The sequence below is a fragment of the Falco punctatus genome (genome assembly GCF_963210335.1).
Source record: "Falco punctatus genome assembly, contig: scaffold_282, whole genome shotgun sequence".
Lineage (NCBI taxonomy): Eukaryota > Metazoa > Chordata > Aves > Falconiformes > Falconidae > Falco > Falco punctatus.
Genome location: NW_027660163.1, coordinates 1 through 27,746, shown reverse-complemented (window position 1 = coordinate 27,746; position 27,746 = coordinate 1). Strand labels below are relative to the sequence as shown.

Genomic DNA, 27,746 nt, shown 5'->3' with positions numbered 1-27,746 from the left:
GTCCGGGGGGGGCCCAGGCATCCAACGGGGGTTGTCCCAGGTGTGTTTGGGGGGGGGGGGTCCAGGTGTTTGGGGGTTTTCAGGTGTTGGGGGGGGGGGTGGTGTCCCAGGCATCCAAGGGGGGGGTCCCAGGTGTTGGGGGGGGGGGGGGTGTCCAAGCGGGGGGCCCCAGGCGTTTGCCCCCCCCCCCCCCCCCCCATCCCCCCGACGGCTCCGTTTTCCATCTCAGTAGTAGAGCTCTCGGTCCCACCAACCTGGGGGGGGGGGGAATGGGAGACACAGAGGGGTGAGGAGGGGGCGGTTTAAAAGAGGGGGTGGGAGGGGCAGCCCCCACAGCCCCCTACTCACTTCCGGGGTGCCTGCGCACCCCCAGTTTGCGGATCTCGTCGTAGATGAGGATGAGGAGGCCGAAGGGCATCGGCACGAACCACCACTGGAAACTGGGGGTGGGGGTGGGGGAGGGGTTTTAGGGGAGGGGGAGGCACCCAAGGGGCTGGGGAGAGGGCTGGGGGGGGGGGGGGGGGGGGACAGGGGGCTGGGGGGAGGCCGAAGGGCATCGGCAGGAACCACCAGTGGAAACTGGGGGGGGGGGGGCCATTATTTGGGGAGGGGGGGTGTTGGGATGTTGGGGGAGGGGTTTTAGGGGAGGGGGAGGTACAGTTAAGGGGAGTAGGGGGGGAGGGGGAGGCACCCGGGGGGCTGGGGAGGGCGGAGGGGCATTTAGGGGGGGGCAGGGGGCTGGGGGGCACCCAGAGGGCTGGGGGGGGGGGGGCACCCAGGCTGGGGAGGGGGCTGGGGGGGAGGTAGGGGTCGGGCAGGAGCAGAGGGCTGGGGAGGGGGCTTTGGGGGGTCAGGGGGGCACCCAGGGGGCTGGGGGGGAGGGGCAGGGGGCTGGAGGGGGGGGGGGAGGGGTCATCGGGGGGGAGGGGTACCCAAAGTGGGGATTTACGTAGGAATTTGGGGGCGCCCAGCTATATGGGGGGGGAGGGGGTACCCTAAGGTGGGGGAGGGCTCCCGGGAGGGGGAGGGGCACCCAAAGGGGGGGTTCTATGGAAATTTGGGGGCACCCAGGGGTGGGGGGGGGGGGCATCGGGGGGAAGGGGGTACCCCGGGGCTCCCAAAGGGGGGGTTTATATGGGAGTTTGGGGGCACCCAGGGGTCTGGGGGGGGTGTCGGGGTGTCGGGGGTACCCCGGGGTGGGGGAGGGGCACCCCGGGGTGGGGGAGGGGCGGGGGTCCCACCGGATGGGCATGAAGTTGAAGACGTTGGGCATCCCGGGGCAGTAGCAGAGGAAGCAGCCGATGGACACCTGGAAGACGATGGCGACCACCAGGATCCGGTTCCTGCCGCGACACCGGCACCTATAGCACCCATAGGCACCTCGAGCCCCTATGGGCTCCTATAGCCCCCCCCATAGGCATCTATAGCACCCCATAGGCACCTATAGGCCCGATGGGCTCCTATAGCCCCACCATAGGCACCTATAGCCCCTATGGGCTCCTATAGCCCCCCCCAGGCACCTATAGCACCCTATAGGCACCTATAGGCCTGATGGGCTCCTATAGCCCCACCATAGGCACCTATGGGCTCCTTTAACCCCCCCATAGGCATCTATAGCCCCTATGTGCTCCTGTAGTGCTCCTATGGGCTCTTATAGCCCCCCCCTCTAGGCACCCATAGCACCCTATAGGCACCTAGAGCCCCTATGGGCTTCTATAGCCCTTCCATAAGCACATATAGCTCCTATGGGCTCCTCTAGCTCCCCCATAGGCATCTATAGGCACCTAGAGCCCCTATGGGCTCCTAGAGCCCCCCCATAGGCATCTATAGCCCCTATGGGCTCCTATAGTGCTCCTATGGGCTCCTATAGCCCCTCCATAGGCACCTATAGGCTCTATGGGCTCCTATAGCCCCCCTATAGGCACCTAGAGCCCCTATGGGCTCCTATAGCCCCCACAGAGGCACCTATAGCACCCCCATAGGCACCAAAAGGCCCGATGGGCTCCTCTAGCTCCCCCATAGGCACCAAGAGCCCTGATGTGCTTCTATAGCCCCCACATAGGCAGCTATAGCACCCTATAGGCACCTATAGGCCCGATGGGCTTCTATAGCCCCCACATAGGCACCTATAGGCACCTAGAGCCCCTATGGGCCTCTATAGCCCCCCCTAGGCATCTATAGCCCCTATGGGCTCCTATAGTGCACCTATGGGCTCCTAGAGCCCCCCCATAGGCACCTATAGCACCTTATAGGCACCTATAGGTGCGATGGGCTCCTGTAGCCCCACCATAGGCACCCATAGCACCCTATAGGCACTTAGAGCCCTGATGGGTCCTATAGCCCCCCACAGGCACCTATAGCCCCTATGGGCTCCTAGAGCCCTCCTATGGGCTCCTATAGCCCCCCCATAGGCACCTATGGGCTACTATACCCACCCCCCTCAGGCACCTATAGCACCCTATAGGCACCTAGAGCCCCTATGGGCTCCTATAGCCCCCACTCCATAGTCACCTAGAGCCCCTATGGGCTCCCAGAGCCCTCCTATAGGCACTTATACTCGCCCCCCCCCCCGCCCATAGGCACCTATAGCACCCCTATAGGCACCAGCAGAACCCTGTAGTCCCTATGGTCCCTGTAGCCCCCCTATAGGAGCTGGCAAAAAGCCCCATGGGCCCAGCAGCCCCCATATGCCCTGGGCCTGCTCCTATATCCCCTATAGAGCCCCTATAGCCCCTATAGGCACTGGCAGTACCCTTATATCCCCTACAGGCCTGACAGAACCCTGTAGCCCCTATGGTCCCTATAGACCCCCTACAGCCCCTATAGGCACTGGCAGAACCCTGTAGCCCCTATGGCCCCTATAGCGCCCCTATAGGCACTGGCAGAACCCCTATAGCCCCTATGGGCCCTGGCAGAACCCTGTAGCCCCTATGGTCCCTATAGGTACTGGCAGAACCCTATAGCCCAGCAGCCTCCATAGGCCGTGTGCGTGCTCCTATAGCCCCTATAGAGCCCCTATAGCCTCTATAGACACTGGCAGAATCCCTATAGCCCCTATGGCCTCCATAGGCACTGGCAGAACCCTGTAGCCCCTATAGCCCACCTACAGCCCCTATAGGCACTAGCAGAAGCCCTGTAGCCCCTATGGTTCCTATATCCCCCCTATAGCCCCTATAGGCACTGGCAGAACCCCATGGGCCCAGCAGCCCCCATAGGCCCTGGGCCTGCCCCTGTAGCCCCTATAGCCCCTATAGAGCCCCTATAGGAACTGGCAGTACCCCTATAGCGCCTACAGGCCTGACAGAACCCTGTAGCCCCTATGGTCCCTATAGCCCCTATAGGCACTGGGAAAACCCCACAGGCCCTGTAGAGCCCCCATAGACCCTGGACGTGCTCCTATAGCCCCTATAGAACCCCTATAGCCCCTATAGGCACCGGTTGAACCCTGTAGCCCCTATGGTTCCTATAGCTCCCCTATAGGCACTGGCAGAAACCCACAGGCTGTGCAGCCCCCATATGCCCTGGGCCTGCCCCTATAGCCCCTATAGAGCCCCTATAGGCACTGGCAGTACCCCTATAGCCCCCACAGGCCTGACAGAACGCTGTAGCCCCTATGGTCCTATAGCCCCCCTATAGGCACTGGCAGAACCCCATGGGCCCAGCAGCCCCCATATGCCCTGGGCCTGCTCCTATAGCCCCTATAGAGCCCCTATAGCACCCCTATAGGCCCTATAGGCACTAGCAGAACCCCTATAGCCCCTACAGGCCTGACAGAACCCTGTAGCCCCTATGGTCCCTATAGCCCCCCTATAGCCCCTATAGGCACTGGCAGAACCCCACAGGCCCTGCAGCCCCCATAGGCCCTAGGCCTGCTCCTATAGCCCCCTATAGGACCCCTATAGATTCTATAGGCACCGGAAGAGGCCCTGCTGGAAGAGGGAGAGGCGGCGGGTCTTGCGGATGAGGACGTCGGCGATCTGGCACATCTCGATGCTGATGAAGAAGACGGTGTAACACGTGTACTGCTGGTAGCGCCGCTGCTCGAAGGTCTATAGGAGGAACCTATAGATCAGCTGGGGGAGGGGCTATAGGGGGCAATAGGGGAAGGGGAAGGGCGGGGTTTACCCATTGCTGCCCATAACTGTCTTGTAGTTCCTGCTCATGGGTGTCCTCCCAACGCGGGCGCAGCCCCAAGCAGAGCAAGGGCCACCAGCCCTCCTGGGCCATGGCCACGAAGTAGTCGGTGAAGCCGGCGAAGGATTGGATGGCACCTATAGAAGGGGGAGGAGCACCCATGGGTGGTGGTGGGAGAACATAAGGACATAGGGTGTCCGGGCACCCAGGGAGACAAGGAGCCAGGAACCCATGGACCCAGGGAGCAAGGGACCAAGGTGTTGGAGCACCCATGGACACAGGAACCCATGGACCCAAGGAGCAAGGGTCCAAGGTGTTGGAGAACCCATGGACCCAGGTGTTGGAGCACCCAAGGAGCAAGGGTCCAAGGTGTTGGAGAACCCATGGACCCAGGTGTTGGAGCACCCAAGGAGCAAGGGTCCAAGGTGTTGGAGCACCCAAGGACCCAAGGAGCAAGGAGCCCAGGTGTTGGAGCACCCATGGACCCAAGGACCCAAGGACCAAGGTGTTGGAGCACCCAAGAACCCAGGAACCCATGGACCCAAGGAGCAAGGGGCCCAGGTGTTGGAGCACCCATGGACCCAAGGACCAAGGGACCCAGGTGTTGGAGCACCCAAGGAGCAAGGGGCCCAGGTGTTGGAGCACCCATGGACCCAAGGACCAAGGGACCCAGGTGTTGGAGCACCCAAGGACCAAGGTACTGAGGTGTTGGAAGACCCAAGGACCAAGGGACCCAGGTGTTGGAGCATCCAAGGACCAACGGACCCAGGTGTTGGAGCACCCATGGACCAAAGGACCCAGGTGTTGGAGCACCCATGGACCAAGGGACACAGGAATGGGTTGTTGGAGCACCCAAGGATCCAGAGATACAGGTGTTGGAGCACCCAAGGCCCAAGGGACCAAGGTGTTGGAGCACCCATGGACCAAGGAACCCAAGGACGCAGGTGTTGGAGCACCCATGGACCCAAGAACCCAGGAACCCATGGACCCAGGGAGCAAGGGACCAAGGTGTTGGAGAACCCATGGACCCAAGGAGCAAGGGACCAAGATGTTGGAGCACCCAAGGACCAAGAGACCCAGGTGTGGGACCAAGGTGTGGGAGCACCCAAGGACCCAAGGAGCAAGGGACCCAGGTGTTGGAGAACCCAAGGACCAAGGGACCCAGGTGTTGGAGCACCCATGGACCCAAGGACCCAAGGACTCAGGTGTTGGAGCACTCAAGGACCAAGGAACCCAAGGAACCCAAGGAACCCAAGGACCAGGAGACCCATGGACCAAGGGACCCAGGTGGCTGGGTGTCCCGGGACTCAGGGAGGTGGTGGGGGTGGGGGCACCCATGGGTGCTGGTGGCCGGTCCGTACCGATCTGGAAGTAGGAGTAGGCCGCCAAGGGTTCGTTGACCAAGCGGTCACGTCGAGGGTTGCGGGGCTTCAGGTGCATGATGTCACTCTCTGCTCTCTCATAGGCCAAGGAGACCGAGGGGAACTGAGGACACAAGGGACCCAGGAAGCTGGGTGGGGACTCCGACATGCAGGAGGGACCCCAATGCCTGGGTGAGGTGCCTAGATCTTTGGGTGAAGAGCCCCAAGGTCTATATGAAGAACCTCCAACAGCCAGATGGAGAACCCCGGTTCCTGGGTGAGGAACCTCAATTCCCAGTTGATGGACCCGGTTCCTTGGTGAGGAACCTCAACGACCAGTGGATGGACCCAGTTCCTGGTGAGGAACCTCAACACCCAGCTGATGGACCCAGTTCCTGGGTGAGGAACCTCAATGCCCAGTTGATGGACCCAGTGGCTGGTTGAGGAACCTCAACGCCCAGTTGATGAACCCAGTGGCTGGTTGAGGAACCTCAACACCCAGTTGATGGACCTGGTTCCTGGTTGAGGAACCTCAACAACCAGTTGATGGACCCGGTTCCTGGTTGAGGAACCTCAACACCCAGTTGACAGACTGGTTGATGGACCCAGTTCTTGTGTGAGGAACCTCAACACCCAGTTTTTGGACCTGATGGCTGGTTGAGGAACCCCAACGTCCAGTTGATGGACCCAGTGGCTGGTTGAGGAACCCCAACGTCCAGTTGATGGACCCAGTGGCTGGTTGAGGAACCTCAACACCCGGTTGATGGACCCGGTTCCTGGTTGAGAAACCTCAACAACTAGTTGATGGACCCGGTTTCTGGTTGAGGAACCTCAACGCCCAGTTGACAGACTGGTTGATGGACCCAGTGACTGGTTGAGGAACCTCAACAACCACTTGATGGACTGGTTGATGGACCCAGTTCCTGTGTGAGGAACCTCAACGCCCAGTTGTTGGACCTGATGGCTGGTTGAGGGACCTCAACAACCGCTTGATGGACTGGTTGATGGACCCAGTTCCTGTGTGAGGAACCTCAACGCCCAGTTGTTGGACCTGATGGCAGGTTGAGGAACCTCAACACCCAGTTGACGGCCTGGTTGATGGACCTGATGGCTGGTTGAGGAACCTCAGTGCCCAGATGATGGCCTGGTTGGTGGCCCCAGTGACCACCCCTCCCCCCTCCAGACACTCACGATGTCCGTGCAGAGCTCGATGAAGAGGATGGTGATGCAACCCAAGGGCAGGGGGACACTGGCCGTGATGTAGATGAGGTAAGGGGTCAACTCGGGGATGTTCTTGGTCAACGTGTAGGCAATGGACTTCTTCAGATTGTCAAAGATCAAGCGGCCTGGGCAAGGGTGGGGACACCGTGTCACCAGGGTGGTGTCACCCGCTATCACCCACCCCACCGGTGTCCCCAGTGGCACCTTGTTCCACGCCGGTGACGATGGAGGCGAAGTTGTCATCCAGGAGGATCATGTCAGCCGCGTTCTTGGCTGCGTCGGAGCCGGCGATGCCCATGGCCACCCCGATGTCCGCCTTCTTCAGCGCGGGGGAGTCGTTCACTCCGTCCCCTGTCACCGCCACGATGGCACCCTGGGTGGGTGGGGACCACAGGAGAGAAGGATGAGGACCATGAGGAACATCAACCATCCCAACCATGGTAGCACCTTGGGGAACATCAACAATCCCCATCATGGTGGCGCCTCAAGGACCATCTCCATCCCCACCATGGTGGCACTTTGAGGACATGGGGACAGGGACCATCCCCAATGCCATGACACCTTGAGGTCCACCACCATCTCCACCATGGTGGCACCTTGAGGACCATCAACCATCCCCACCATGGTGGCACCTTGAGGACCATCTCCATCCCCACCATGGTGGCACCTTGGAGACACAGGGACAAGAGGGATGGGGACAGGGACCATCCCCAATGCCATGAAACCTTGAGGTCCACCACCATCCCCACCATGAAGAACTTTAGGTTGTACCCATGTCCCCACCCCACACCCATTGTCCCCAGTGTCCCCACCAGCCGCTGGCAGCTCTCCACGATGACCAGCTTCTGCTGCGGTGATGTCCTGGCGAAGACCATCTCGGGGTGGGCGCGGAGAAGACCTTCCAACGCCCCCGGGGTCATGGCCGCCAACTCCGCCCCTGTCACCACCCGTGCCCTCGCCTGCCTAGGTGGGGACACCATGGTCACCTGGGTGTCTCCAACTTGGACCACCTAGGTCTCTTTGGTGGCTACCTGGCTCCCACCTGGGGTCCACCCGCTCCAGGGGGACACGGAGACGAGCTGCCACCTCCTCGGGGGTCTCGCTGCCCTCCGAGATGATGCCAACGGCCGCCGCAATGGCCTTGGCCGTGATGGGGTGGTCACCGGTCACCATGATCACCTGGGGACATGAGGACATGGGGGGTGGGGTGGGCACCTGCGGGGTTCCTTGGGGGTTCCTGCGGGTTCTGGTGGCACCCGTGGGCCACCATGGGCCTCCAGGTCTTTGGTGGGCCCCCATCCCCACGTCCTCCATGTTTTCCATGTCCCCATGGCCTTGATGTCCCCCATCCCCACGTCCTCCATGTCCCCCCACGTCCTTGATGTCCCCCCATCTCCATGTCCCCTCCAACCTCAATGTCCCCATGTCCTTGATGTCCCCCATCTCCACATCCTCCATGTCCCCATGTCCTTGATGTTTTCCATGTCCCCACGTCCTCCATGTCCCCATGTGTCCCCACGTCCTTGGTGTTCCCCCATCCCCACGTCCTCCATGTTCTCCATGTCCCCATGGCCTTGATGTTCTCCATGTCCCCATGGCCTTGATGTCCCCCCACCCCCACGTCCCCTCCAACCTCCGTGTCCCCATATCCTCCATGTCCCCCCACACCCACCCCGTCCCCATGTCTCCTACCCTGATCCCGGCCGTGCGACACTTGAGGACAGCCTGGGGGACGGTGGCCCTGGGTGGGTCAATCATGGAGACCAACCCAGCGAAGCAAAGTCCCACGGCCACCTCTGGCAGCGCCTCGGGGTCTGTCCCGGCTGCCACCGTCCCTGCTGGCAGCCAGCGGGCGCAGAACCCTTGGGTGGGGGGGATGACAAGGTGGGGGAGGTGAGGGGACACTGGGGGAGTCATGGTGTCCCCCCATCCCCACGTCCACATCTCCCCGTTGTGTCCCCCCACCTCCATGTCTACATCTCCCCGTGATGTCCCCCCATCCCCACGTCCCCATGGTGTCCCTCCATCCCCATGTCCCCATCACCCTGTGGTGTCCATCCCCACATCCTCATCACCCCATGATTTCTCGCCGTCCCCATGTCCCCATGGTGTCCCCCCATCCCCATGTCCTCATCACCCCATGATGTCCCTCCATCCCCACGTCCCCATGGTGTCCCTCCATCCCCACATCCCCATCACCCCGCAATGTCTCCCCATCCCCCCATCCCCATGGTGTCCCTCCATCCCCACGTCCTCATCACCCTGTGATGTCCCCCCATCCCCACGTTTCCACCATGCCCCCCACCCCACTCACCCAACACCCTCTCCCCCCGCCCCCCCAGCTCGGCGTAGGCCTCCTCGAAGGCCTCCCGCCACTGGGCGTCCAGGGCCAGCTCCTGCCCCTTCAGCAGCACCGTGCTGCACCGCTCCAGCACCCGCTCGGGGGCGCCCTTCAGGACCAGCAGCTGACGTTCTCCTGCCTCATGGACTGACAGCTGTTGAGGAACCCAGATGTTTGGGGGCCCACCCAGATGTTTGGGGCCCCACCCAGATCTCTAGGTCCCATCCAGATCCCTAGGTCCCACCCTAGACCATTGGGTGCCTCCCAGTAGCTTGGGTGACCTCCAGATGCCTTGGTCATCCTTGGGTGCTTGAGTCCTTCATGGCCATTAACTTTTCTCCTGGACATCTGGACCCTACCCTAGATTTCTAGGTCCACCCTGGGTGCTGGGGTACCCTTCCCAGATGTTGGGGATCCCCCCTGGTGCTGAGGTCCCCCAAGAACCCTTGGTTCCTTGATGACCCTCAAGGTTCCTCCTCACCATCCTTCTCCTTCCAGATGTTTCCACCCCACCAAAACCCTCCATCCCCCCACCCTGATGTTTGGGACCCCACCCAGATGTTGGGGACCCCACCCAGATGTTGGGGACCTCCCTAAACTCTTGATTCCTTGATGACCCTCAAGGTTCCTCTTCACCATCTTTCTCCTTCCAGATGTTTCCAGCCCACCAAACCTTTCCATCCCCCCATCCAGATATTGGGGACATCCCCCAGATGTTGGGGACCCCACCCAGATGTTGAGGACCCCCCCCAGATGTTGAGGACCCCCCTGAACCCTTGGTTCCTTGATGACCCTCAATGTTCCTCCTCACCATCCTTCTCCTTCCAGATGTTTCCAGCCCACAAAACCCCTCCATCCCCCCACCCAGATGTTGGAGACCCCACCCAGATATTGGGGGGTGGGTGGGGTGTCCTCATGCCCCGCCCCTCCCCCACCTGGAACTTGTTGGTGGAGTTGAAGGGCAGCTCGGCCACCTTGGGGAACCTCCCCCTGGCCTCCGCCACCGACCCCACCGTCACCTCCGCGAACTTCAGCAGCGCTGTCTCCGACGCGTCGCCGATGACGTCACGCTGTGGGGGGGAGTGGCTTAGCAGGTTAGGGGCGGGGCCACACCTCATCCTCTATAGAATCCATATAAGGGAGGTCCCAGCCCCTATAGACCTCCCCAAGTCTTAGAGAGGGTCCCTATGGAGGGGGGAGGGGTAGGGGTGGGGGGAGGGGGAGCCCATATTGCTCCCCCCCCCCCCAGATTCTATATATTTCCAGCCCCATATAGTACCGCCATAGGTACCCTGGCCCCTATACATGCATCCCAACCCCTATAGGCATCCTGGCCACTATACCCTCTTCCCAACCCAACCTAAAGCCCCATATAGGGTCCTGACACGCCCTTCCAAGCCCCATATAGCCTCTATATGTCCCTGCCAACCTCCTATAGGGTCCTGACACGCCCTTCCAAGCCCTGTAAATTCTCTATATGTCCCTGCCAGCCTCCTATAGGGTCCCTACACACCCTTCCAAGCCCCATATAGGGTCCCTACATGCCCTTCCAAGCCCCATATAGCCTCTATACGTCCCTCCCAGCATCCTATAGAACACCTCAAAGGCCCTTGGCCCCTATGCCCTCCTCCCAACCCAACGTAAAGCCCCATATAGGTCCCAACACGCCCTTCCAAGCCCCATATATGGCCCTCCAGCCCCTCCCAGCACCATATAGGCCCCCTATACGTCCCGCCTGACCTATAGGCACTATACCTTGGCCACGGGGACGTTGTCTTGCCCCGGCTTGAACTGGGCGCGGTTGCAGAGGGTGACGACGCGGCTCAGCATGGTCCACGTCTCCGATGACTGGTCGAAGCTCTGCCCTTGGGTGGTGGGACAGGGTGGGGGAGGGGGTCACCAGGGTGGGGTGGGGTGGGGTGGGGTGGGGGGAGGGGTCCACTATAGATTCCGTCTCACCGGATTGGTCCTCGGTGGTGTCGGCCGTATGGATTTGGTTGTCGAACCAGAGATGCGCCACCGTCATGCGGTTTTGGGTGAGGGTCCCCGTCTTGTCAGAGCAGATGACCGAGGTGGACCCCAAGGTCTCCACCGCTTCCAGGTTCTTCACCACGCAGTTCTTCCGTGCCAACCGCTTGGCCGTCAAGGAGAGGCACACCTGGGGGGGGTGGTGGGGGGAGGGGATGGACCTCAGCACCCTTGGGTGGTGGTGGGGGGGGCGGTCCATGGCATCCATAGGGTCCACCCCTGGTGGCCGTGGAGCCCTGAGGACCTTCAGGAATGAAGGGGATGGGTGGGGATCTATAGGGAGAAGGAGAAGCTGTATGGAGGCTCTGGGTTGTGGGGGACCCAGGGGACTTCATGGTGAGCTCCATGGGTCCATGGGGACCCTCAAGGGTGCCAGAGCAGCCACGTCTTGTGGTGGACCCATGGGGGCCTCCTGGGTCCATGAAGAACCTCAAGTCACCCATAGCACCCACGCTTTGTGGTGGACCCATGAGGACCTCATGGGTCCCAGGTGAGCCCCATGGTTCCATGAAGACCCTAAAGTCCCCCAGAGCACCCATGCTTTGTGGTGGACTCTTGGGGACCTCATGGTGAGCTCCATGGCTCCATGAAGGCCCTCAAGTCCCCCATAGCACCCAGGCTTTGTGGTGGACCCACAACCCTGTAGCTCCAAGCCCCACAACACCCCAAGCCATACCGTGACAGTGGCCAGCAACCCCTCGGGGACATAGGCCACCACAATGGCCATGAAGAAGACCATAGCCCGGAGGAAGGGGTAACCAATGACCATGGCCACCACGAAGAAGGTGGCGCCGAAGAAGATGGCGAGGCCAGCGATGATGTCCACAAAGTGCTCGATCTCGATGGCGATGGGAGTCTTCTCGTTCTCCACCCCTGAGGCCAAGCTGGCAATACGCCCAATGATGGTCCGGTCACCCGTGTTGATCACCAAGCCCATGGCTGTTCCTGTAGGACACGGGTGACCAGGTGGGACCCGTGGGTCCTGGTGGGACCAAGACACCCAGGTGGGACCCAGGTGACCAGGTGGGACCCAGATTTTCCTGTAGGACCCAGGTGAATAGGTGGGACCCAGGTATTTAGGTGGGACCCAGATGTCCCTGTAGGACCCAGGTGAATAGGTGGGACCCATGGGTCCAGGTGGGACCCAGATGACCCTGATAGGACCCAGGTGACCAGGTAGGACCCAGATGTCCAGGTGGGACCCAGATGTTCAGGTGGGACGCAGGTGACCAGGTGGGACCCAGACCTCCAGGTGGGACCCACCTTCTAGACACATGGTGGAGAAGAAGGCAATGTTGCGGGTCTCCAGGGGTGACTCGTGGGTGCACTCGGGTGACCGCGTCTGGGGCTCAGACTCCCCCGTCAATGAAGAGTTGTCCACCTGGAGATGATGCCGAGAGGTGGGAAGGGGACATCTGGCCACCCGACCCTCCCCCCCCCCCCCCAAGGTCCCCAGATGTCCAAGCCCACCTTGCACCCTTGGGCTGAGATGATTCTGATGTCGGCGGGGACTCGGTCCCCTCCTTTGATCTCCACCAGGTCACCCACCACCAACTCATTGGCATTGATCTGGAGCTTGTCCCCTTCTCGGATCACCGTGGCTTGCTGGAGGTGACAGGAGAATCCAGAGGTCCAGGTGGGCACCCAAAAGGGGTTGGGTGGGAGAGGGGCCCAAGGGTCTTGGTGGTCCCACCTGAGGAACGAGGTTCTTGAAGCTGGCGATGATGTTGGTGCTCTTGAACTCTTGGTAGTAACCAAAGCAACCGGTGACGACGACGACGGCGATGAGGGCGATGGCGAGGTACAGCTGGGGGGGGGGAGGGGACAGGATCAGGCCCCCCCAGGTGGCCAGGTACCCCCAACCCCCCAGGACCTGGGTATCCTGCCCACCCCCAGAAGGTCTTAGACACCTGCAGCCCCCTCTACCCCCCTCCACATTCCCCTCTCCTGAGGGTCCCTGGCTTCCAGGTGCTCCCCAAGAGGGACCCAGATGTTCTCCTGGGTGAAGCCAGATGTTCTCCACCTCAGGTGGACCCAGATGTTCCCTAGGATGGGCCCAGGTGTTCCTCAAGCCATGGACCCAGGTGTTCTCCCCTAGGTGGAGCCAGGTGTCCCCTCCAAGATGGACCCAGGTGTGAACTCAGATGTTCTTCACCCAAGGTGGACCCATGTGTTGCCTCCAAGGTGGACCCAGAGGTTCTCCCAGATGGACCCAGATGTTTCCCACCCCAGATGTTCTCCACCCCAGATGGACTCAGATGTTCTCCCAGAGGAACCCAAATGTTCTCCACCCCAGATGGACCCAGATGTTCTCCCAGAGGAACCCAAGCATCCTCCTCCACCCCAGGTGGACCCTGTTGTCCAACGTACGTTGTCGGAGCTGCCGCGGTCCCCCTCCCCCTCCTGCACACCGTAGGCAATGAGGCAAATAGCCGCTGCCACCCACATCAGGCACTGGAGACCCCCGGCCAACTGGCGCCCAAACTTGACGCACTCGGGAGTCCCACGGGGGGGGCGGAGCTCATTGGGGCCGTCTCGCAGCAGCCGCTCGGCTGCCACCGCCTCCACCAGGCCCTGCCATGGTCAAGCGGGGTCAATGGGGTTGGTGGGGTCAATGGGGTCAAGGGGGTTGACCTGGGGTCAATGGGGTGGGTGGGACTGGTGGGGTTGGTGGGGTCAATAGGGTTGGTGGGGTCAATGGGGTTGACCTGGGGTCAATGGGGTGGGTGGGACTGGTGGGGTCAATGGGGCCGGTGGGGTCAATGAGGTCGATGGGGTTGGTGGGGTCAATGGGGTTGACCTGTGGTCAATGGGGTGGGTGGGATCAATGAGGTCAATGGGGTCAATGGGGTTGACCTGGGGTCAATGGGGTGGGTGGGACTGGTGGGGTCAGTGGGGCTGGTAGGGTCAATGAGGTCAATGGGGTCAATGGGGTCTATGGGGTTGACCTGAGGTCAATGGGGTGGGTGGGATTGGTGGGGTCAATAGGGTCAATGGGGGTCAATGAGGTCAATGGGGTTGACCTGGGGTCAATGGGGTGGATGGGACTGGTGGGTTCAGTGGGGTGGGTGGGGTCAATGGGGTCAAGCGGGGTCAATGGGGTCAATGAGGTCAGTGGGGTTGACTGGGGTAAGTGGGGCTGGTGTGGTCAATGGGGTCAATGGGGCCAAGCAGGGTTGACTGGAGGTCAATGGGGTGGGTGGGACTGGTGGGGTCAGTGAGGTCAGTGGGGTGGATGGGACTGGTGGGGTCAATGAGGTCAGTGGGCTCAATGAGGTCAATGGGGTCAATGGGGTTGACCTTTGGTCAATGGGGTGGGTGGGACTGGTGAGGTCAATGGGGTTGGTGGGGTCAATGGGTCAAGGGGGTTGGTGGGGTCAATGGGGTTGACCTGTGGTCAGTGCGGTGGGTGGGATTGGTGGGGTCAATGGGGCTGATGGGGCCAATGGAGTCAATGAGGTCAGTGGGGTTGACCTGGGGTCAATGGGGTGGGTGGGACTGGTGGGGTCAGTGGGGTTGGTGGGGTCAATGGGGTTGGAGGTCAGAAGGTCATTGGGAGCTGGGGGGGTGGGGGTCGTGGGGTTGTCTGGGGTCAGAGGTCAGAAGTCACCCACCTTGGTGATGCTGGTGCTGTACTTGACCTCCAGGTCCTTCGTGTCAAGCTTGTGGTCATCCTGGGGGCAACGGTGTCAGAGCTGGCCACGCCCCTCACAGTGCCCCCCAGTATGGTCCAGTGCCCTCACTGCCCCTCCCAGTGCCCTCACTGCCCCTCCCAGTGCCCCCCAGTACAGCCCAGTACCCTCACTGCCCCTCCCAGTGTCCCCCAGTACAGCTCAGTGCCACCCAGTGGCCCCCCAGTCTCTCCCAGTGCCCTCTGCTGACCCTCCTAGTCCCTCCCAGTCTCTCCTAGTCCCTCCCAGTCCCCCTTTTTGACCTCCCAGTCCCCCTTGTTGACCTCCCAGTCCCTCCCAGTGCCCCCTGCTGACCCTCCCAGTCCCTCCCAGTCTCTCCCAGTCCACTCCATTGCCCCCCCAGTCCCTCCCAGTGCCCCCTGCTGACCCTCCCAGTCCCTCCCAGTCTCTCCCAGTCCCCTCCCAGTCCCCCTTGTTGACCTCCCAGTCCCTCCCAGTGCCCCCGCTGACCCTCCCAGTCCCTCCCAGTCCCTCCCAGTCCCATACCACGTCCATCTCCTTCTTCATGTCCTCCAGCTTCTCCTGCTTGCGGCGGCCGCGACCCTTCGGCGCGACCTGGCCCCGCGGCCCCAGCTCGTAGCTCTCCTGGGGGCAGAGGTCAAAGGTCAGCAGGGGGAGGGGGTGGCCCCCTGCCCCCCTCCCCCATCCTCCATCCCTCCTCCAACCTCCACCATCCCTCCTCCATCCCCCCTCCCTCCTTCATCCCTCCATCCCCCCTCCCCCTTCCCTCCTCCATCCCTGCCCCCTCCCTCCTCCATCCTTCCTCCATCCTTCCCCCATCCCTCCTCCATCCTTCCTCCATCCTCCTCTGTCCCTCCTCCATCCCTCCTCCATCCCTCCTCCATCCTTCCTCCATCCCTACTCCATCCTCCTCCATCTCTCCTCCATCCCCCCTCCCTCCTCCATCCCTCCCCCCTCCCTCCTCCATCTTTCCTCTATCCTTCCTCCATCCCTCCCCCCTCCCTCCTCCACGCTTCCTTCATCACTCCTCCATCCCTACTCCATCCTTCCTCCATCCCTCCTCCATCCCTCCTCCATCCCTCCTCCATCCTTCCTTCATCCCTCCTCCATCCCCACCTCTCCCCCATCCCTCCTCCATCCCTTCATCCCCCTCCCCCTCCCTCCTCCATCCTTCCTCCATCCTTCCTCCATCCTCCTCCATCCTTCCTCCCCCTTCCCTCCTCCATCCCTGCCCCCTCCCTCCTCCATCCTTCCTCCATCCTTCCTCCATCCTCCTCCATACTTCCTCCCCCTTCCCTCCTCCATCCCTGCCCCCTCCCTCCTCCATCCTTCCTCCATCCTTCCTCCATCCTCCTCCATACTTCCTCCCCCTTCCCTCCTCCATCCCTGCCCCCTCCCTCCTCCATCCTTCCTCCATCCTTCCTCCATCCTCCTCCATCCTTCCTCCCCCTTCCCTCCTCCATCCCTGCCCCCTCCCTCCTCCATCCTTCCCCCATCCCTCCTTCATCCCTCCTCCGTCCTCCTCTGTCCCTCCTCCATCCTCCTCCATCCCTCCTTCATCCCTCCTCCATCCTTCCTCCATCCCTACTCCATCCTCCTCCATCCCTCCTCCATCCCCCCTCCCTTCTCCATCCCTCCATCCCCCCCTCCCCCCATCTCCCCCCCATCACCTCCTTCCCCATGGCAGCTCCCAGCAGCTCCCAGTGCTTCCCAGTCCCTCCCAGTCTGCTTCCCACCTCCCCTTATACCCCCCGGGGAACCGCCCCAAGGTGACCTTGCCCGGACGCCTGGATCCTTCCCGGGTGGGGGAGGGGTGGGGGGGTGGGGACACCCGGGATCCTTAATTTGGGGGGGGACGGGGACGATAACAACCTGGACCTGATACGGGGGGAGGGGGGGGGCACTTAAGGGGGGGGGGGGGGCAATTGGGGGGGGGGGGCAGTTATGGGGTGGGGGAGGGGGTCTCACAGACCTGCCCCCCCCCATTCCAATCACCCTCAGGCCACCCTTGATGCCCATCCCCCCCCCCCCTTTATCAGGTGGTGGCTTATCGAGTGGGGGAGGGGCAGCCCGGCCATCTACTTTCCCTTTCGCTGCTCATTAATGATTAATTACTGATATCTAATCAACGCCATCCCTGTGACAGGCACCATGGGGGAGTGGGACACCTCCCCTCCCCCCCCCCCCCCGGCATCCAGAAGGTCCCATCATGCTTTGCTCCAACCCAAAGCCACCAAGACCCACCTGGGGGGCCCAAGGATGGGGGAAGGGACCTGGGGGTGGGGGGTAGGGGACCCCCCCCCACCCCCCACCCCCATGGTGTCACCACCCTGCTTTGGCTGGGTGACCCCGAGCATCTGGGCTCCCATCATGCTTTTCTCCACATCCCCAACGGGACCCAGATGTCCCCGGTTCCCAGAAGGCTTTGCGAGTGGGGGGGGGGGGGGGAAGGGGGGGATGGGCACCCCCGGATGCCTGGGACTTTCACGATCTGGTTGGGAGTGGGTCAGGTGAGAGGGGACCATGGGGTGGCTAAGACCCCTGTGGGGCAGGAGGTCCATGGGGTGGTGGGACATGGAGCCCTGCGGGGCAGGAGGTCCATGGGGTGGTGGGATGTGGACCCCCTGTGGGGTAGGAGGTCCATGGCGTGGTGGGACGTGGCCCCTCTGTGGGGCAGGAAGTCCATGGGGTGGTGCGATGTGGACCCCCTGTGGGGCAGGACGTCCACGGGGTGGTGGGATGTGGAGCCCTGTGGGGCAGGAGGTTCATGGGGTAGTGGGATGTGGAGCCCTGTGGGGCAGGAGGTCCACGGGGTGGTGCGACATGGACCCCCTGTGGGGCAGGAGGTCCATGCGGTGGGGGTGGTGGTACCCAGACTTCCTCCAGAAGAAGGAAGGAAGTGAGCTTGACTGGCTTTGAGCGGGGGAGGAACCTTGATGCCACCGAATCTCAGCGGGGGAGGGGCGCCAAGGTCCCCAGCCCCCACTTCCTGGGTCCTCTTGGACCTCTGGGTCCCCACCAGCCACCTTAGGGTGTCCTCCCACCCCCCACCCCCCACCCAGGTGACTCCTTGATCTCCTTGGTGAAGGTCTGGCCATGTGGGTCTTCATCTCCTTCATCTTCCTCTTTCCAGGTAGAGACCTTCCATGGAGGGGGGTGGGGGGCCTGGTAGGGGAGGGGGGGCTCTTTCTGGTTTTTGGGGTGGGGGTGGGGTAATAGGTGGGGTTTTCCAGGTGACTAGGTGCTCCAAACACCTGTGGTGGGTCCCCATGGCCTTGGTGGTTGAAGGTCTCCTTGGAACATCTCAGTGCCCAGATGTCTATGTCCGGGGACATTTGCATCCATGACCAACTGGATCCCTGGAATCCTGGGGCCCCAAACACTTGTGTCCTGGGATGTCCAGGTCCCTCAGCAGCCTAGATCCCTCTGGCCTTTGGGGTTCAAGGTATCTCAGGAACATCTCCATTCCTGGACACCTGTCCCCCCAGGCACCTGGATCCGTGACCACCTGGATCTCCAGATCCCTGGGTCCTCAAAACACCTCGATCCCCAAAACACTTGTGTCCTGGGACGTCCAGGCTCTGGCCTTTGGGGTTGGTGGTATCTCAGGAACATCTCCATCCCTGGACACCTGCAATCCCTGGACACCTGGCTCTGTGACCACCTGGATCCCCAGATCCCTGGGTCCCCAAAACACCTCAAATCCCCCCCAAACCCCTGATTCCTTTACAGCTTCTGCACATTCCTTGTCCACCTGTCCTAAGCCGGTGACGGCTCCCGAAGCCTTGGTGGCCACCTTGGGTTCCTGCCTCTACATCCCCTGCCGCTATGACCTTTGCCGAGCTGGACCGTCTCCCCATCCCCCCCTCCTCCGGTGGCTCCATCATCCCCATTATGATCCCCAGCAGCAGAAATTTTGGGGGAGGGCAGTGGAGGAACACCGAGGAACCACGGGAAGCCCCCAAGGTGACTGTAGCTTGACCATCCCCCGCGTCTACCCTGAGAGCGCAGGGGTCTACGGGTTGAGGTTGATGGCCAACGCCAGCCGGCGGTACTACAAAGACCTGCGGTGGATGCACTCTGTCACCGTTAATGTCACCGGTAGGACCCCCCCACCTTGGGGTGAACCCCTCCCCCCATTTCCCACCCCCACCCTTAGCCCACCATCGGTGTCCTCCTTGGGCCGGACCAGTGTCAACAGCTGGTGTCCACCCAGTGTCCCACCAGTGTCCCCCCAGTGTCCCCCCCTTGTGTCCCCCAATATCCCACCAGTGTCCCCCATTATCCCACCAGTGTCCCCCCAGTGTCCCCCCCTTGTCCCCCCATTATCTCACCAGTGTTCCCCCTTGTCCCCCCTTTTCCCCCCACTGTCCCCCCAGTGTCCCCCATTATCCCACTAGTATCCCCACATTGTCCCTCCTTGTGTCCCCCATTATCCCCCCAATGTCCTCCCAGTGTCCCCCTTTTTCCCCCCTTGGGTCCCCAATATCCCACCAGTGTCCCCCATTATCCCCCCAGTGTCCCCCCCTTGTGTCCCCCAATATCCCACCAGTGTCCCCCATTATTCCCCCAGTGTCCCCCCATTGTCCCCCCTTGTGTCCCAAATATCCCACCAGTGTCCCCCATTATCCCACCAATGTCCCCCAGTGTCCCCCTCTTGTGTCCCCCATTATCCCACCAGTCCCCCCCTTGTTCCCCCCTTGTCCCACCAGTGTCTCCCCATTGTCCCCCCATTATCCCCCCAGTGTCCCACCATTTTCCCACCACTGTCACCCCACTGTCCCCCCTTGTGTCCCCCAATATCCCACCAGTGTCCCCCCAGTTATCCTCCCCTTGTCCCCCCTTTTTCCCCCATTCCCCCCCCCAGTGTCCCCCCATCCCCCCCATTTCGCCCCCCACTTACCCCCCATTATCCCCCATCCTCCTCCCCCATCCCCATCCCCCATATTCTCCCCCCCCCATTACCCCCCCCATCCCTTCCCCCCCCCACACTAACCCCTCTTCCAGGGACCGCCCCCGCCCCCCACCTCTGGCCGGACCCAGCCCCCCTCACCCAAGGCCAGAAGAGCAACCTTGGGTGCTGGGTGCCCCCCGCCTGCCCAGAGAAGACCCCCACCCTCACCTGGGAGGGACCCGTCAGTGAGACGTGGGGGGCCCACCTGGATACCTGGATCCCCCCCACCACCGTCGTGTCCTACGAGGTGGTGGGGACCCTCTTGACCTTTGAACCCTCGGGGGACCACGATGGGACCTCCATCCACTGCATTCTTCGGGGGTCCGACGGGAAGATCATCAGCCAGGTGTCCCGGCAACTCCAGGTCCACTGTGAGATGTCGGGGAGGGGTCCTTGGAAGGGGGAGGGGTGATTCTTGGGGGGTGATGGGGTGCTGGACACCTGGGTGTCCCATATGGGGGCTATGGGGGGGTCTTGGGGAGCTACAGATGATGCTGGCGTGGGTGTTCTACCACCTTTAGGTCCATTAAGAGATATTGGGGGGGGTCCTGGGGGTCTTCGAGGGGGTGGGGGGGGCTCCTTGGGGGTCTTGGGGGGTTATGGAAGGTTCCAGATGCCTGGGTCACCTATGTGGGGGCTATGGGTGGGGTCTTGGGGGTCCTATAGGCTCCTGGGTCCCCCTATAGAGATTATGGGGGTTTATGGGGCGGTTATGGGGGTCCTATAGACTCCTGGGTCCCCTATAGGGAGAATATTGGGGGTCTTGGGGGAGCATTATGGGGTTCCTGTAGGCTCCTGGGTCCCCCCTATAGAGATTATGGGGGGTTATGGGGGTTCTATAGGCTCCTGGGTCCCCCTATAGATATTATGGGAGGGGGTCTTGGGGGGCTCTGGGTCCGGGGTTGGCTTGGCGGGAGCCTGGAAGGAATTTTGGGGGTCCCCTGGTTTCTGGGAGACCGGGGCTGGGCGCGTGTTGGCCCCATACTGGTCTATACTGGTTTCTACTGGTTTATACTGGTCTGCCCCCCAGATGCGCCACGGGACGTGCGGGTGGTGATGACACCGCCGTCCCCCGTCCACGAGGGCCAGGAGGTGACACTGAGCTGCCAGGACCTGGCCAACCCCCCCTCCCACACCTACACCTGGAGCCTGAGGGGCCACATCCTGCCCCAGCGCGGGGCCCAGGTCCTGCTGGGTCCCACCAAGGCCACCCACGGGGGCATCTACCGCTGCCAGGCCACCAACCACGTGGGGACCACCGAGTCCCCCCCCACCAGCCTGGAGGTCTACTGTGAGTGGGGGGAGGGGGGGGCGGAGGGGGGGGGGGTGGACCTGTCAATCAGCCTTGGTGCCGCCCATTCAGAACATGTCAGTCAGCCTTGGTCCCACCATTGAGAAACCTGATAATCAGTCTTAATCCCACCCATCAGGAACCTGTCAATCACCCTTGGTCCCGCCCATTCAGAACATGTCACTCAGCCTTGGTCCCACCCATTAGGAATATGCCAATCACCCTTAGCCCCACCCATCAAGAGCCTGTCGATCACCCTTGGTCCCAACCCTTAAGAACCTGTCAATCACCCTTAGCCCCACCCATCAAGAACGTGTCAATCACCCTTGGTCCCACCATTGAGGAACCTGACAATTGCCCTGAGCCCCACCCATTAGGAACACGTCAATCAGCCTTAATCCCACCCATCAGGAACCTGTCAATCGCCCTTGTTCCCGCCCACTCAGAACATGTCAGTCAGCCTTGGTCCCACCATTGAGGAACCTGACAATCAGCCTTAATCCCACCCATCAGGAACCTGTCAATCGCCCTTGGTCTCACCCATTGGGAACCTGTCAATCACCCTTAGCCCACCCTGTTAAGAACCTGTCAATCACCCTTAGCCCCGCCCTTGAGAATCCGTCAATCACCCTTAGCCCCACCAATCGGGAACCTGTCAATCACACTTAGCCCTGCCCTTGAGGACCCGTCAACCACCCTTGGCCCCAACCATTGGGAACCTGTTGATCACCCTTAGCCCACCCTGTTAAGAACCTGTCAATCACCCTTAGCCCTGCCCATTAGAAACATGTCAATCACCTTTAGCCCCATGCATTAGGAACCTGTCAATCACCCCTAGCCCCACCCATTCAGAATATGTCAATCACCCTTATCCCCACCCATCGGGATCCTGCCAATCACCCTTAGCCCTGCCCCACCCTTCCCCCCATCCTCCCCCTCCCCCCACCAAGCCCCTGCCCATCCCCCGTCCCCCCACCCCCCCACCCTCTTCAGCCCCCCCCATCTGTCACCCCGGGGGCCCCGCCTCTTTCTGTCCCAGTGGGCGTGTCTGTGCCCCCTGCCAAGCCCCGCCCCCTCCCCGCAGACCCGCCCCGGGACGTGCAGGTGGTGGTGACACCGCCGTCCCCCGTCCACGAGGGCCGGGAGGTGACACTGAGCTGCCAGGACCTGGCCAACCCCCGCTCCCACACCTACATCTGGAGCCTGGGGGGCCACATCCTGCCCCAGCGCGGGGCCCAGGTCCTGCTGGGTCCCACCAAGGCCACCCACGGGGGCACCTACCGCTGCCAGGCCACCAACCACCTGGGGACCACTGAGTCCCCCCCCACCAGCCTGGAGGTCTACTGTGAGTGGGGAGAGGGTGGGGCGGGGAGGGAGGGGGGATGGTTGAGGTGGCCGTGGGTGGGGTGGTGAGGGTGGTGGTGGGACAATTGATATGGTCAAGATGGCCATGGGGTGGTTGAGATGGTGGTGGGATGGTTGAGATGGTCAAGATGGCCATGGGGTGGTTGAGATGGTGGTGGGATGCTTGAGATGGTCAAGATGGCCATGGGGTGGTTGAGATGGTGGTGGGATGCTTGAGATGGTCAAGATGGTGGTGGGATGGTTGAGATGGTCAAGATGGTGATGGGATGGTTGAGATGGCCATGGGGTGGTCAAGATGGTGGTGGGATGGTTGAGATGGCCATGGGGTGGTCAAGATGGTGGTGGTATGGTTGAGATGGCCATGGGGTGGTGAAGATGGTGGTGGGATGGTTGAGATGGTCAAGATGGTGATGGGATGGTTGAGATGGCCATGGGGTGGTGAAGATGGTGGTGGGATGGTTGAGATGGTCAAGATGGTGATGGGATGGTTGAGATGGCCATGGGGTGGTGAAGATGGTGGTGGGATGGTTGAGAAGGTCAAGATGGCCATGGGATGGTTGAGATGGCCATGGGGTGGTCAAGATGGTGGTGGTATGGTTGAGATGGCCATGGGGTGGTCAAGATGGTGGTGGTATGGTTGAGATGGCCATGGGGTGGTCAAGATGGTGGTGGGATGGTTGAGATGGCCATGGGGTGGTCAAGATGGTGGTGGGATGGTTGAGATGGTCAAGATGGCCATGGGGTGGTCAAGATGGTGGTGGGATGGTTGAGATGGTCAAGATGGCCGTGGGGTGGTCAAGATGGTGGTGGGACAGTTGAGATGGTCAAGATGGTGGTGGTATGGTTGAGATGGCCATGGGGTGGTCGAGATGGTGGTGGGATGGTTGAGATGGTCAAGATGGCCATGGGGTGGTTGAGATGGCAGTGTGGGGGTCAAGATGGTGGTGGGATGGTTGAGATTGTCAGGATGGTGGTGGGATGGTTGAGATGACCATGGGGTGGTGAGGATGGTGGTGGGATGGTTGAAATGGTGGGTCAAGGTCACCATCGGTGGTCCAGATGGTGGGTCAAGGCCACCAGATGTGGGCCAAGGTCACCATAGACGGTCCAGAAGGTAGTGGGTGGGGTCAAGGTCACCATAGATGGTCAAGATGGTGGTGGGTGGGGTCAAGGTCACCATAGATCGTCAAGATGGTGGTGCGTGGGGTCAAGGTCACCATAGATGGTCCAGATGATGGTGCTGGGCTGCTTTTGGTGGCCATGGGATGGCCAAGATGGCCGACAAGCGATCCCGGGGTGGGGGCGGGGTCTGTCCCCCTTCAACCAATCCCCTTTAGCCCCACTCCCTCTTAGCCCCGCCCCTTTCTCCACCCCCCCCAGACCCTCCTCGAGCGGCCACCTTGGAGACCTCCACCCCCCTCCCCGCCCTCCTGGGCTCCCGCGTCACCTTACACTGCCGCCTTAGCCCCGCCCACCCCACCCCCACCGTCCAATGGCTGCGCAATGACCGCCCCGAGGCCGAAGGCCCCGCCCACACCCTCAGCTTCCTCGCCAACCCCGCCCACGCCGGATCCTACCGCTGCATTGGTCGAAATCCTGCTGGCTCCGCCTCCTCACCGCCCCTCCCCCTCCGCATCTGGTGTGAGTGGATGGTTTCGAGACCCCTCCCCCCCTGGTGGCCCCGCCCCCCAATCCCCCCCCCAATTTTTGTAGCCCCTCCCCCATTGTTGTAGCCACGCCCCATTTTTGTAGCCAATCTCAATTTTCGTAGCTCCTCCCCTTTTTGTAGCCCCTCCCCCATTTTTATAGCCCCTTCCCATTTTTGTAGCCCCTACCTCAGTTTTGCAACCCCGCCCCAATTTTCGTGGCCCCTCCCCATTACTGTAGCCCTTCCCCATTTTTTTAGCCCTGCCCCATTTTTGTAGCCCCTCCCCATTTCTTTAGCCCCTCCCCCATTTTTGTATCCCCGCCCCAATTTTGTAGCCCCTCCCCCATTTTTGTAGCCCTGCCTCCATTTATGTAGCCCCTCCCCAATTTAGTGGATCCGCCCATTTATATAGAGCCCTCCCATTTTTGTATCCCCTCCAACATTTTTTAGCTCCTCCCACATTTTTCTGGATCCCCCCATTTTGTAGCCCCTCCCCCATTTTTGTGGATCCCCCCCATTTATGTAGCCCCCTTCCATTTTTGTAGCCCCTCCCCATTTTTGTAGCCCCTCCCCCATTTTTGTGGCACTTCCCCTCATTTTTTCTGGCCCCTCCCCACCCGAAATGACAGTTTGAAACCCCCTCCCACTTTTACCCCCCCAAATATGTTTCAAGCCCCCCATCCCCCCCCAAAGGCAGTTTCTCCCCCCACCCCCACCCTAAATGACAGTTTCAAGCCCCCTCCCCACTTTTCTCCCCTAAATATCAGTTTCAAGCCCCCCCCAACCCCCCAATGACATTTTCTCCCCTCCCCCAACCCCCACCCCCACTCGAAATGACAGTTTCAAGCCCAACCCCCTAAATGACAGTTTCAAGACCCCCCCCTTCTTTTGGAACCCCCACCCCAATATCAGTTTCTAGCCCCCCCCATCCCCCCCCAACAGCATTTTCTCCCCTCCCCCACCCCCCACCCCCACCCAAAATGACAGTTTCAAGCCCAACCCCCTAAATGACAGTTTCAAGACCCCCCCCTTCTTTTGGAACCCCCCACCCCAATATCAGTTTCTAGCCCCCCCCATCCCCCCCAACAGCATTTTCTCCCCTCCCCCACCCCCCACCCCTACCCTAAATGGCAGTTTCAAGCCCCCTCCCCACTTTTACCCCCCAAATAACAGTTTTAAGCCCTCCTCCCCCCCTCTTTTGGACCCCCCACCCCCAAATATCAGTTTCAAGCCCCCTCCAACCCCCCCCAATGGCAGTTTCTCCCCTCCCCCACCCCCCACCCCCACGCTAAATGACGGTTTGAAGCCCCCTCCCCCCCCAAATATCAGTGCCAAGCCCCCCTGAGGGCGGTTCCTCTCCCTCCCCTCCCCCCCCAGATGCCCCCCAGGCCGTACAGGTGTTGCAGCACCCCAGGGGTCCGGTGTTGGCCGGGGGAGGTCCCGTCCGACTTCGCTGTGAGGTGGGGGCTGCCGACCCCCCCCAGTTGAAGATAAGGTGGTTCAAGGACGAGGAGGAGCTGCCGGTGGAGACCCCCGACCTGGTCCTGCCCAGCCCCCACCCCACCGACGCCGCGGCCTACAGCTGCCAAGCGCAGAACGAGGTGGGCGTCACACGGAGCCCCCCCAGCGTCCTCGAGGTCCGCTGTGAGTCGCATCCCAGAATTCTCTAGGGTGGGGGGGGGAGGGGGGGGGAGGGGGGAAGGGGCTCATGGTCAAGGGGAATTGTGGTCAAGGGGAGCCATGGTCAAGAAGGTCAAGAGAACCCATGCTCAACAAGATCAAGGTGTCCCATGATCAAGGAGACCCATGGTCAAGGTGACCCATGGCCAATGAGATCAAGGAGACCCATGGTCAAGGGGATCCATGGTCAAGGTGACCCATGGTCAAGAAGGTCAAGGAGACCAATGGTCAAGGTGACCTATGGCCAATGAGGTCAAGGGAAACCATGGTCAAGGGGAACCATGGCCAATGAGGTCAAGGTGACCCATGGCAAATGAGGTCAAGGAAACCCATGGTCAGGAAGGACATGGAGACCCGTGGTCAAGGTGACCCATGGCCAATGAGGTCAAGGAGACCCATGGTCATGGAGACCCATGGTCAAGGGGATCCAAGGTCAAGGAGACCCATGGCCAATGAGGTCAAGGGGACCCATGGTCAAGAAGGTTTAGGAGACCAATGGCCAATGAGGTCAAGGAGACCCATGGGCAAGGGGACCCATGGTCAAGGTGACCCATGATCAAGAAGGCCATGGAGACCCATGGTCAAGATGACCCATGGCCAGTGAGGTCAAGGTGACCCATGGTCGACGTGACCCATGGTCAAGAAGTTTTAAGGTGACCCATGGTCAAGGTGACCCATGGCCAGTGAGGTCAAGGAGACCCATGGTCAAGGTGACACATGGTCAAGAAGGTCAAGGTGACCCATGTCAAGGTGAGCCATGGCCAAAGAGGTCAAGGGGAACCATGGCCAATGAGGTCAAGGAGACCCATGGTCAAGAAGGTCAAAGAGACCCATGGTCAAGGTGACCCATGTCCAGTGAGGTCAAGGAGACCCATGGTCAAGAAGGTCAAGGTGACCCATGGTCAAGGTGACCCAAGGTCATGGAGACCCACACGTCCCCTCCCCCCCCTACAGGGGGTGGCGGGGGGCAGGCGCTGACCTTTGTCCCCCAGATGCCCCTCAGGGGGTGGAGCTGGTGGTGGGCCCGGGCCAGCGGGTGGAGGAGAAGACCAACATCACCCTGGGGTGTCGCGGGGCTGCCCATCCCCCACCCGAGCTCTTCGAGTGGTTCCGGGATGGGCGGTCCCTGGGGCAGAGCCGCAAAGGATTGTGGGTGCTGCCAGCGGTGGGGGCGGGGTCAGGGGGGCGGTACCACTGCCGAATCACCAATCAGGTGGCCAGCGCCGACTCCGATGACGTCATCGTCACCATCTACTGTAAGGCACCGTGATTGGTCAGGAACACTTGGGGGGCACCTGCCCCATAGGACCCCTGCCCCATGGGACCCCTGCCCTATGGGACCCCTGCTCCATGGGACCCCTGCCCTTTGAAACCCCTGCCCTATGGGACCCCTGCCCTATGGGACCCCTGCCCCATGGGACCCCTGCCCCATGGCCCTATGGGACCCCCTGCCCCATGGGACCCCTGCCCCATAGGACCCCTGCCCTATGGGACCCCTGCCCCATGGGACCTATTGGACCCCTGCCCCATAGAACCCCTGCCCCATGGACCTATTGGACCCCTTCCCTATGGGACCCATGCCCTATAGGACTTATGGGACCCCTGCCCTATAAGACCCCTTGCCCCATGGCCCTATGGGACCCCCCTGCCCCATGGGACCCCGACCTCCGTCCCTCACCCCCCCTCTTCCCCCTCCCCTGCCCCACAGATTCCACCCCCACCATCCTCCGACGGACCTTCCTGGCCCTGGCTGCGGGGCTCAGCTCCCTCCTGGCGCTGGTTGCCCTGGGGTTCCTCCTCCACCGCCGGTGAGCGTGAAGGGACCTGGGTGGTGGCCCAGTTCCCCTCCCCCACCCCACCCCCCACCCCTCCCCCCTCCAGGGGGCCAGGAACCCATAGGACCTCCAAGGATCTTCTGGACACCTTGGGTTGTCCCTCTTTCTTTCTAGGTGGAAACGGCAGGTGGCGGCCGATGAGGAACCCGTGGTAGAACCTTCCAGAACCTTCTTCCTCTGCAAGAAGAAGGTACCCCTCCCCCCACCTTGGGGTTCTTGAGGTCCTTCGTGGACC

At 61.6% G+C, this 27,746-nt stretch overlaps 2 protein-coding genes and 1 long non-coding RNA gene across 6 annotated transcripts; 1 reads left to right on the top strand and 2 right to left on the bottom strand.

Moving 5' to 3' along the window:
• Positions 1–203: 203 nt before the first annotated feature.
• Positions 204–16,449, bottom strand: ATP4A (ATPase H+/K+ transporting subunit alpha). Its single transcript, XM_080411799.1, has 23 exons — positions 16,409–16,449; positions 15,264–15,362; positions 14,700–14,759; positions 13,456–13,659; positions 12,779–12,892; positions 12,556–12,690; positions 12,349–12,466; positions 11,762–12,030; positions 11,017–11,215; positions 10,813–10,922; positions 9,993–10,127; positions 9,031–9,211; positions 8,409–8,578; positions 7,759–7,895; positions 7,529–7,679; positions 6,921–7,089; positions 6,687–6,841; positions 5,496–5,619; positions 4,126–4,271; positions 3,916–4,049; positions 1,242–1,343; positions 349–440; positions 204–254 (listed from the first exon to the last, which is right to left on the bottom strand). Exons 1-23 carry the CDS (start codon positions 16,418–16,420, stop codon positions 226–228), a joined length of 3,045 nt encoding a protein of 1,014 aa, XP_080267925.1. The 5' UTR covers positions 16,421–16,449; the 3' UTR covers positions 204–225.
• Positions 16,450–17,144: 695 nt separating this feature from the next.
• On the top strand, positions 17,145–27,746 carry CD22 (CD22 molecule). Of its 4 annotated transcripts, XM_080411795.1 has the most exons (12): positions 17,190–17,248; positions 17,625–17,709; positions 17,801–17,871; positions 18,471–18,839; positions 19,746–20,063; positions 20,723–20,983; positions 22,068–22,328; positions 23,729–23,989; positions 25,374–25,640; positions 26,669–26,932; positions 27,385–27,484; positions 27,626–27,746. In XM_080411795.1, exons 3-12 carry the CDS (start codon positions 17,835–17,837, stop codon positions 27,729–27,731), a joined length of 2,244 nt encoding a protein of 747 aa, XP_080267921.1. In that variant the 5' UTR covers positions 17,190–17,248; positions 17,625–17,709; positions 17,801–17,834; the 3' UTR covers positions 27,732–27,746. The 4 variants fall into 4 exon arrangements, with proteins under 4 accessions (XP_080267922.1, XP_080267921.1, XP_080267924.1 ...); XM_080411796.1 differs by lacking the exon at positions 17,625–17,709 and having other exon boundaries at positions 17,145–17,248; XM_080411798.1 differs by lacking the exon at positions 22,068–22,328.
• LOC308057746 lies at positions 26,781–27,378 on the bottom strand. The gene is made up of 2 exons (XR_013925438.1): positions 27,122–27,378; positions 26,781–27,008 (listed from the first exon to the last, which is right to left on the bottom strand). It is a non-coding gene; the product is annotated as an uncharacterized lncRNA (long non-coding RNA).